Consider the following 11,274-nt stretch of genomic DNA (forward strand, 5'->3'; position numbering starts at 1 on the left):
TCATTTGGTTGTTAGTTTTGAAGCAGCTTACTCCAAGGTGTTCCAACATTTTCTGCAGCCTTTCACCCCCTGAGCCCAGCTCCATGCCTCGGGAGATCCTAGCAGTCGTCTTTAATTCCTGCATTAGGGGACTCCCAGGAACATAGCCAGTAGCCGCATCTAGGACTCCTCTGAGCCTGCTCTGCCATTTTTAGCCAAAATCTCTCTCCTTTAGGAATAGATTGAGGAACTTGCAGTCAAGCCTAGTTGAGTCTAAATCTAAGAAAACAAATACCTGGGGAAGGGAGGGAGCATGATGATAATTCAGTAACAACAGCAAGGTTCGCATGGCTTTGCTCAATCTAGGTGAGCCAAGAAAAATTTTGTATATAAATAAATATTGTCAAACCTTAGAGTTTCCAGCATTCAAGAATAGAATAAAACTTGTCTGTGTTTGGTCTGTAGAGGTAGTTTTATATTATATGAGGGGTTTACAAGTATTTTCTTAAAGTTTTTCCAAGTGTTTTTTCATTAGGAGAACTGCATGCTGACTAGTAGCTATCTTCAGATACTAGTATACTGAAACACTGACAAAGGCTACACCCAGGAACCATAGTTTCAGAAGTTTGCCGTACTTCTGCCTGGTGAAGCCTGGTGCAAATAACAAAATATCAAGTGTTCTGTCTCACCCATAATTAAAAAGTGGATGTTCTGTTTATGTGTTTTCTTACAGCTGGCAGCATTAGAGAGACAGATCTTTGACTTCCTTGGTTTCCAATGGGCTCCTATCCTTGGCAATTTTCTACAAATAATAGTTGTCATTTTGGGTTTGTTTGGAACCATCCAGTTTAGGCCTCGATATATAGTTGTGGTAAGTCTCATTTATTATCTCTTATTTTTTGAAATTCATTTTAAAACCTGTCACATTACAAAGCAGAATTTTCTTGGCCTCAAAACACCAGATGTTATTTCTGTAGAAACTTTAGAGGTCTCCATGTCTTTTTGCAAATTTAGGACTACTGAGTGGCATTTCTGAGATTTTGGAAGCTATCAAGAATGGGTAACCTAGAGAAAGTGCTACCGAAAGTATGACTGTGATACAAGTTCTTAGTAAGATTCTTTAAAGAATGAAATACCTCGATGGGTCATGGGAACATTTACAATTAGACTATGCATAAAAGAAGAAAAGAAATACAAATTGTTGATCTCTTTGCAATAGACAAGCAGAATCAATGGCCATTTTAAAGAAAATATTTGTAATAGGTTATATTTAGCTACATCTTCGTCTTAAACAGAGAAGCAATGATTGTAGAAATTCCTTTAGTCCTGTGACCCATGGGTTCCAAAGAAATCTCCTTCTCACTCACATCTAACTTTGCCAAGACCTGTTTTTACGGCCTTGACCCTAATTTGTTGTAAATTGTCTCTGATGCTTGTAACTTGAAGCTTCATAGATTTTTTTTCCTGTGTTCTTAACATAGCCAGGAATAAAAAAACTTTCAAAGCTGTGAAGGAAACTGCCAACAAAAAATATCCTTTTTCCTCCCCCACAGTCTCTCCTGAATGGATGAATATTATGTCTTTTCCTGGCAGTGTCTGTATGTGGAACATTTCAGTTGTGTTGTCAGTAATGGATTTTAAGAGGCTGAAGTTATTTTTTTTTCCTCACAAAAGAGTGAAATAAATGTCTACTGGGGAAAACTCATTAAAGAAATACTTAAAAAGCTTCATCTTTTCTCATCAAACCTGGAATCCTGTAATTCTTTGCCATGTCTTAAAAGAAAAAGTGAACAAAAAGTGCACCCAAGGTTCTTTATACTCACATTAGCTAAGCTTCACAAGCAGACTATAAGTAATTGAAAATGGATTGATGTATATAATAGTACTTTTATCTATTATCTGTGGTTGGAGCACTGGGCAGCAGTGTATATACATCCATACATTGATGACTCACCTTTCTGCTTCATGTTCTCCACTTTATACATAAGACATCGGAAGCAAGTGAGGGTAAGCATCTGTAAAATTACGTAGGAAATTTGCGTCTGAAGTCGCTTGCCCCTCAGGTTCAGCACTGCTGTTCAGTGGTGGAAGCTCTGCTTTTGTTTTCAAATGAAACACAATAGATGTTGACTGTTTCTATGTCTTTTCCAATGTAAATGAACATTTTAGACTATATTAAAGTTGTTTTAAAGCAGAGGTAGAAAACTCATAATTAAAGAAAGAAACACCCCAACAAGATACTTAATCCTCAAATTTAAATGAACTCACATTCTGATTTAACTTTAAGCATATATTTAAGAGCTCAAGCTATAGTAGGTGCCAATACTCACTACTTGGAAAGATCAAGACTTTAAAGAAGCTTCTATCCCTACTAACATGAGGTTCCAGATAAAGTAGGAATAGTTTGAGCCAAATCCTGAAGGCTGAAGAGTGAAAGTGGACAAGTTGCCTGGAATCAGTCTCACAGCTCAACACCAGCAGTCGGGGGTGGCTTGCATGCCTCCCTATTCCCACTGTTCTTCTCCCTGGCTGAATACTTCTCCAAACCCTTTCCACCAATTCTGGCAGCAGTTAACCGGACCCTCCAGTAAGCCAGTTCCACTCCTAAGCTGTCAGAAAACCACCCTCGCAAAAAGTAGAGGGTTTTTTGCTAGATCGGTGAGCTGAATCCAGTCTGTGAGGTTCCCGATGGGTGCCAGGACCAGCATAAGGCAGGGATTGGGACTGTGCAGCCGTGAACAGCAGTGTGGAGGTGGAGGGGAAAGCAGGAGATGCAATACTTCCTTTGTTACAAGCTACAAAGTTGTCAGTTCAGCCTCTTGTCTAGCTTCACCCTCAGGCTGAATTCAGTGAATACCTCAAGCCGACATAAGCAATAATTCTCCCTTTGCTCAGCTGCTACCTTCAGTCCCTGTGCCGTTCCTTCATTGGCACCAGCACAAGCGTCAGTTCAGCCACTTGATAAACTATCAAACCAGAACAGATCCAGCTGAAAAGCAACCATTTTCTTTTTCGGTGTTAATTTAAGTGCCAGTCAGCTTTCTGACCTCTTTCACTATTAGGCTTGTTCCAGCAGAAGGGAGGAGGTGCGAGAGGGGAAACAGGAGCTAGTAGCCAGAGGAAGGGGAAAAATGCATGGAGCCTTTCTGCAGCAGTGCAGGGTTACACCAGATTAAAGTGGTCGTTGAGCTATAGTTTGAGATTCTTCCCATAACAAATGCTCCCCAGAAGCTGTGCTTCCTAGGGCTGTCCCAACCGCAGCTGGGCTTTGCCAGCTGTCCTCAGAAGCCCGAGAGGAGTCAGCTGTACGGACAGCAAAGACCCCTACCAGTGCCAGCTCCAGGCTGTCTTCATTAAGGCAAAAGGGAATCCGAAGGCACCTCTCCCAAGGAAGGACATAGACTGCCTCCCTGCTTCTGAAACCCTATAGAATCACGTTCCACCTGTTAACAGTGGTAAACTTTTACTGCTGGCTTCAAATATGAAGTCTATTTAATGCAAATCTTCAGTAGGGTCCTGAATTTCAATATTACTTAAACACAATATGCAGAGACATTCCTACCTGGGCTCTGAATAGTGAATTGGGCTCCAAATTCATTGAGAAGTTTTGTGGGCTTCCAAGTCCATATCTGCACCCTCAGCCACATCTAAGCCCCTGGGTATGTTAGTGGTTGGTGTCCCACATTAGAGTGAGAATTTGGTTCTGTGGCTTTGTCAAAAGAAATATGTTGAGTCATGCTTTTATGTGCTCCGATTGCTGAAGCTTCTCGTTTAGATTAAGCTAAATCCAGTTTAACTGGAAAAGTAACTAAATACTTCAGGAAAAGTATGCTTAGTATCCATTGTCTTTTCCTTAAGACTTCCCTGGAAATCAGTTTTTGCTGGTGCATATGATCAAGATATAAAAAATTGAAGTAAAGAGAGAATGAAGTCAGATACAACAGTTTACTTCTGTAAACTGTCTACACAAAATTGATCTAGCGCATGTGCGTGCAAATTGTCCCCATGATACTCTGTCACACTCTCGTAGGGATCTTGACTTAAGCTGACCAGCTCTAGGGTCCTTGGTTTGACCTCAAGAGAAGGTTTTTGATCTATCTTTTGTGCATTGAAGGCTGTGCCTGAAGGTTTCCCTGACAAGAGAAGTTACACAAAAGCTTTCACTTTGCCATCCTATGCTGCATATGTCATGTCCTCTCCCCTCAAAATCTAACATAAGTAAGTGAATAAATGTGTTACATGTAGGGCCATAACATGAAGCACATCTATACTTCAGTCAAATATGAGACTGTAGTTCTGCAGACAAAACTGAGCGGGCTTTTGGTGCAGGTACCTAGAGCCATGTAGCTCAGTGAGGGCTGCAATAGAAGCTGGATAAACACAAAAGCAGCTGGGTACCCTTCAGATATAGGACTATAAGGATGGTGATTCTGAAATAAATCTGGAATTTCACTTGCTCACAGGTAAGCTCATCTGAGTCCTCAGAGCTTGGGAAACACAGTGAGAGAAAGAAGCAACTGCATTAACTCCAAGTGTCCTAATTAGTTTAAAACCAATGATTATTTCTAATAGTTTTTGTATTAATTTCTAATTTAGATCAATTTTTGTGAACAATTTGTCCTGTCACTAAGCAGATGTGCTATTTTCAGAACTTGAATATTTTGTGGCTGAATTAAATCAGTGCAAAGTTCCCAGGGGACATAAAAGTGCAGAGCTGATTCCTAATTTTCCTGTATTGCTCATTTGAAACTTACGCAAACATTTGCGAAGAACAAAAAACAGCTACGTTTCAGTTCTAACTACGCTATAACATACCCATCACGCAGCTCTGCTCTGATCCATTTCCCTGTGCACGCTTTTCCTTTCTTGATAGAACTTGATATCACCAGCAAGATTTTCAGGCTGTTAAAACTGATTTAAAATGATGACAGGATACTTGTTAGGGTTGGGTTTTTTCCCCCTCTCCTACTTCTGACACGGGACTTCAAAAACCTTCTGAACGATGAGTCATATAGCTAAGATTGCACAAACCTGGCCCAAAACTGAACATAAATGTATTAATGAACAGTGAGAGATTAAAATAATACACTTAAATAGGGGAAACATAAGGTGGAAATATCTGCTTTTCTTGCCTTAATTTATTCCATTAAATAATATGATACACAGGCAATTTGTACACCTGAAAAGCCAGGAGGCAGTTTCTTAAAAAAAAAAAAAAGGCAGAAGAAAGGCTATACAGGATACTTTACACAATATTCAAGCAAACGTTATACACTCAAAACACGTGTGTGAAATATTTAGGCATCCAAAATTACTCCCTGAATATCCTTCCTGGTAAGTCCTGAGTTTTTACTGTTCCACCATATTGATTTATGCCACTTTCCTTGTCATCTTTCACAAATATGACTAAGTAGGGCTCTGAGGCACAGCCGGGTATTACAGGGGGACGATCTGATGACCCAGTGGTTGCTGCCTTTCCCTTGAAGTACCCCTGAGTCAACATTCATTTCCCCTAATGCCAACACACTGTCAGAGGAGGTGCTGCACTTCAGATTAAATATACACTTGAGACAGTTTATTCATTAAAGCTAAACTTATCCCACAATCCTTCTAATATCCAAACTTAGAAATTTCCCTTTTCTCTCTTACCTTTCAGTTTTAGAAGCCATCCTTCACATTTTTCCTTAACCCTTTCTTTTTGTGACGTTGTGCCCATCTAACACTGATGATTTAACTCTAGAAGTGGTTGTATTTCACTGGTATATGAAAGGTATCTCTGCATCAGTTTCAATACGAGCTGTAGACTCAAAAGGGGTATAGAAATATCACTGTTCTAGAGAGGCTGGCATTAAGAAAGGCGATCTGAAAGGAACCTACTGGGTTGAACAATAATTTAATAGCCATTTAACCTTTAAGGTTTAGACAGTACTCTCTCCACATAACTTATAAGACTCCAAATCCTTCCTCACACCACATAGTATACAATCCTTAGTGCGAAAGTCCAAAAGCAAGAAAGTATATATGGGGAAAAATCCGCAAAGATTATCACCAGTATCCTAGGTCCTTCCAGCAGAAGGAATCTGTTAAGTGAAAACGTCCGCATGATTTTTAAGTAGTACATCATATGGGCTATAAAATAATAAAAAAAAACCCCTCTTCTTATTGATTCAACCTGTGTGGAAAATTTCTTCTTCATGCCAGATACGGTGAGGGTTGTGATGCTGAGCATGAGACCAGCTGAGCCGGGGAGGGGACTGAATGTGGGTGGCCAAAGAATTGGGGCGGAATGGCTGGGTGTGGTGGGGTAAGAACGAGCAGACACAGCAGGACCGTCAGGGTAGCGTTCAGGTCATGGGGTGGGAGAGGCTGAATGGCAGGTCAGGTCATGAAACAGGTTAGGTGAGGTTCCTCGGGAGGGAAATTATCCCTGAAGTTCAGTGTGAACCTGATGCTTCGCACCCTAACCACTCCTCCGTTGACAGCAAATGTCTGCCAGCGTGCATGACACCTTCCCCTGCCTGTTGTCCCTTCATGCAAAGGACAACAACCTGGGGCTGCAGGTAGTTTCTCTGCTAGCTCAAAGGAGAGGTCTTCGTAATGGATCAAAAAGTTAAGCCTCACGTAGCAACCCAAGCAGGTGGTAGTGTGATGCCACATGATGGAATATTGTTACTTTTTTTTTTTTAAACCTTGAAGGCATATACATACAAATTTATACATATAATAATCAATACTCCAAATTTTTCAGGAAGAAACACTCAGAAATTAAGAAAAGCTGTTATTAAAACCCTCCTGTGCAATCTTAATGTGATCCCTTTATATATTCGCAGTTTTGAACTGCGTAGATGCATATCAATTTTTTTCTAGGGGCACCTCAGTTGCAATAGAAAGGACAGACATTTGGGGGTTTTCTGGTGACAGTAGCTGTAGAATAGAAACCTGATTTGCAGAAAACAGAAGACATGGGAATAATGAGGCATGTGACAGCAAGAATAAAAGAATTGCTTTTGTTGTGAAGGCTGCTCTGGGTAGCTGAATTTTCTCTCTGCTCTCAGCTACCAAACCCTTTTTTGACACAAAGTGAGTCACTTAAACCAAACTTGTCACGTGCTTTGTTTTCCCCTTGCGTTCTGGGGTCTTGTCTTGACACCCTCTGGTCTGATTTGCACAAGCGCTGAATGCTCAGCCACAGGGAGCTGAACACTGAGCTTATACAGTGCTGTATAACCCCAAGTGTTCTGAAAAATGAAGTCTTAAGCATCTCAAGTTGGATGCCTATAATGTATGAATACTTCTGAATGTAATCTCTGCATGTATCAGAATATCATTTGTATTCTGAGAGCTGTATCAACATAAAATAAATTACTTAATGTTTGTGCAGCTCTCAGACATTACTGCGATGAGCATCTTAGAAAACCTCATGAGGAAATTAATATTCTGTCCTCAGAGCAGAGTCTGAGTGACAAAGAGAAATGAAGTATTGAGTTAGCTGTTCATAAAATGTACTGAGTAAGGTAGGGTCTTTTAAAATAAAAATATACCTATGATGATTTAATTAATGTTTGCATTCTATTGCACATCCATAAGAGAGAAAAATTAAGATCGCAGATATAACCAGAAGCCTGACATTTCCTAATTTTGCTTTCTTGCTTTTGCTGCTTCAAAACTTTTCTTTTAATGTAGCCTTCCTGAAGTACCTATGACCTTGTACAAGGAAAAAATCTGCTACTTGCATAACCAAAAAAATGCGTTTTCAAATGTGGAGAATAGCTTTTTTACTTTTAAAAATTGTGTAATACTAATTACTGAATATGTAATTATTACGTTCTTAAAGAAATCGGAGCCTAAATTCATATTCCTGCAGTTCAGTGAGAGTTAGGGAGAGCCTCTCCCTTACACAGCAGCTGGGTTTCAAGGTGCACGCCTGCTTTGCACCTGCACTTCCCTTTCAGTAATTCTCCCGGCGGGTAAGGGACCGAACAGGTCCTGACTCTGTAAAACAGCCGAGCGTGGCCTGGGAAAGCACGTTCAGACAGTTTTTGCCTTCATGGCTCAGAGTTGTCATTGGTGTCCATGGGACAGAATGAAGCCATTAACAGATTTGGCTTGGCCTGACAGATCAAATAGGTTTCCTGTTGTTGTGATGACAGATTTCATTCATGGACAGATAAAAAAATTATTTCTTAAAAAGGGGAATTCTCCTCAATATTCTGAAATCTGCTTTTTATGAGCAGCTGGGCTTGTATTAAGTGTTCATTAATTTTGAACACTCTGCACCTAATGTTCTGAGGACATACGTTGGAAAATCAGGAGCTTATGATGAGTTACTACAGAGTCAGCAAATGTGGTAAAATGTGATATCCTCTTTTAAGTTAGTCTTATCAGTAGTACAGACCTTACACTGCTCACAGATCACAGCAGCTTTGTCTATTTTGTAATAACCCAGCCTTCAGTTGCCACACTGCCCTTCTCTGTAAGCCAGAGGAAACAGCCCAGGAGTATTACTCTCATTTTGTTTATTAATGACCTGTTCTTATGCCATAGCCATCTCCAAAGTGCCTAAGTACCTCATAAGAAATTAAATTAAAGCAGTTAACCTGTTTGGTTTACAGAAACAACTGTATGCATGTGCGGGTAATTAAAGTGGGGAAAAATTCAACCCTCTTCACCTGAACCTTTCATTATACATCACAGGGAGGGGAAGGAAGAGGAGAACATAACCCAAAACTGCCCAAGAAAGCCAAGCTGACGGCACCCGTGCAATGGAAATGGGAGCCAGCATATTGTAGGTTAGGGTGTTGAGCTTTACTGAGTATATTGAAGTAAAACAATAGCATATTATCTTCACCTGGTCACAGCTAATTAGACTTGCAAAAGCACTTAGCAGCAGTTCTCCATTGTGAAGGTTATAAGCACATAAATGTAAAGTGGCGGTGCTGCTGCTTGGTGCACTGTTCAGGTGGGCGTAGCTCCAGGGTGGCTGAGTGCACTTACCCCATCGGGCAGAAATGCTTCTGAGGTGTACCCCTTGGAGAGTTAATTGGGTACAGTTTACAGTCGCGTATAGGTAAAGAGTGCATCTGTAAGGAAATAGTGCTAGTCAATTATGTTGACAATTAAAATGCAAAAGATTGTTTAAGGTAGACAAATTAATCTCCCTTTCATGCTGTGGGTGGAGTATGAGTTCAGTCTTGCACTAGGATAGGACACTGGGGAACCCAGAAGAGATAGGGCTACGTTCACCTGTTAAGGGTGCATTGTAGGATTGGGTTCATGGCCACAAGGGCTGAAGAAGTAGAGAGATATGTTTAATGTAATTAAAATACCTTTTACTGAAAGACTCTTAAGAGATCAGACTTAGCCTTTACCTGTTTGTTTTTGAAAAGTATCCGAATATCAGATCAACAGATCTTTTGTTTTATTTGATGGTGGTTTTTTCTTGTGTCTTTCTTCATAATATTTAAATATTATTTTAATAATATTTGCTTATTTAAATTACTGTGCTATTCGGGAATCTCTATTAACAGAGCTAAATCATGACTTATGAATGACTCACAGTTGCCCCAAAAACAGTGTTTAAGTCAGCATTTTGGACTTAATTGGCATCAGTAGGATAGTGTAAAACTGTAAAGAATAAATCTGTTTTATTGGTATGTATTTAGAGCAGCAATGAATATTGGATTTGTAATTTCCTATGGTTCTTAGGGGACTTCTGCAGGGAGAACTCCTTTTCTGAAGTCTCTGCGCTTGTCTGTTCCCAGAAGAACAATGCTTATTGATATCAGGTTTTTTATTATTGATCTGCTCAGTATAAAGACCTCTTTCATCTTCACGTTTTATTTTTCTGTCTTTTTGCTTTCATCCGGCTTTGTGTTTAGTACACGGTGTGGACTGCCCTGTGGGTCACCTGGAATGTTTTCATTATCTGCTTCTATTTGGAAGTAGGCGGACTTTCTAAGGTAGGTCACTTATCCTTCTTCAGGTTTACGGGAGGGTGTTTTAACAGCAGGACTCTCAGATTTTAGAAGGCTAGAACCACAGAGGAAAAATGTGGTTATTTGAACATACAATTTGATCTTCGGAGTTCCCTTCCAACGAGAACTCTGGTGTTTGAACTTGTCTCCGATAGTAAATAGTCATGGGTTTGCAGTACATAAATGCAATGAATCTGAATTACAACTGCCTTCTGAAGTACCATCTGGGGGAAAAAAAATAAAAACGTTATTCAGTGGAAAATTTGAGGTTCTTTTTGATTGTTGAAAAACAGACAATGTCATTTTGGTTGAATTTTCAAGTGTGTATGAAAAATGTATCTAAATTTCCGAGACTACTTTGAAAGCAGCTAAAGAAAATTACTGGGAAGGTTAATGTAATAACTTGTTGAGCAAATTGGTCTCACGGTGACAATGTTAATTTTTTATAAAAAAGAACAAATTACAAAGGATGACTTTTTTCACGTCTGAATAAAACTTTCCTTTAGATGACACTCAATGCTTTAGGTCACTGATTCCTTATTCAAACCTCTGGGTAGAGCAGAAATGTTTGCTGGAAGTATCGAGATACATGTTGTGTTCGTACAAGGTAGAACTTAGGTTAGCATAGGTTGCATTTAGCATTGTATCTACAGTGAGTTCCGTACAACATCTGCAGGTTTTTACCCTCCTGTTAGACATAGATTATATTGATCTTTGTTTACCACATTCATACTTAAATGATTCCAGGCACAGTATGCCCATAGTGCAAGCAGATTCTGGTATTATTAACAGAATAAATGTCCCTGTTATTAGTTCTAGATTTAGTGATATGAACTACATCCCTGTTGATTCATGCAGTGCTTTTAGAGAACGCCGCTCAGTTCAGATGAGAACATTTGTCAGCCACATACTTTTTTGGCTTCAGCATTAAAACTCCTAGCTTTTGGCTGACAACAAACAGAAAAAGGGTGAAACTGATTTAATAAGAAATAAAATTTAATTTACTCGGTAAAAATTCCATTAAAATTAAAGCTTTTAGTGCTGGATTCCTTTGGTGATAAAATCTCATAATGAAAAGCTACAACAGTTTATTTTTTCTCCATATATGATGTAGTTCACCAGAAGTCATAGGCTTGATGAGGAAATTAGCGCATTTCATAGACAATCAAAATAAATGATCGTATTGGTATGTTCTGACTTAAAAATCTATTAGATGAACAGAAAAGCAACACATGGAAGTGATGAATGCCCAAAATAATTGTTCATTTTCATTATATTTGTTGTTCAATCAGTTGGGTGATGACTGTTTTTATAGTGACTA

The 11,274-nt window shown here is 39.4% G+C and overlaps 1 protein-coding gene across 1 annotated transcript; it reads left to right on the forward strand.

Annotated features, from left to right (window-relative positions):
* Positions 1–712: 712 nt before the first annotated feature.
* On the forward strand, positions 713–9,938 carry LOC104071022 (sodium/potassium-transporting ATPase subunit beta-1-interacting protein 3; the record flags this gene model as incomplete). The annotated part of the gene is made up of 2 exons (XM_009587401.1): positions 713–850; positions 9,858–9,938. Coding segments are annotated over 2 exons (219 nt in total), but the record flags the coding sequence as incomplete, so codon positions are not given.
* Between the last annotated feature and the right edge of the window lie 1,336 nt (positions 9,939–11,274).

This window comes from Fulmarus glacialis, unplaced genomic scaffold (assembly GCF_000690835.1).
Source record: "Fulmarus glacialis isolate BGI_N327 unplaced genomic scaffold, ASM69083v1 scaffold8201, whole genome shotgun sequence".
Classification (NCBI taxonomy): Eukaryota; Metazoa; Chordata; class Aves; order Procellariiformes; family Procellariidae; genus Fulmarus; species Fulmarus glacialis.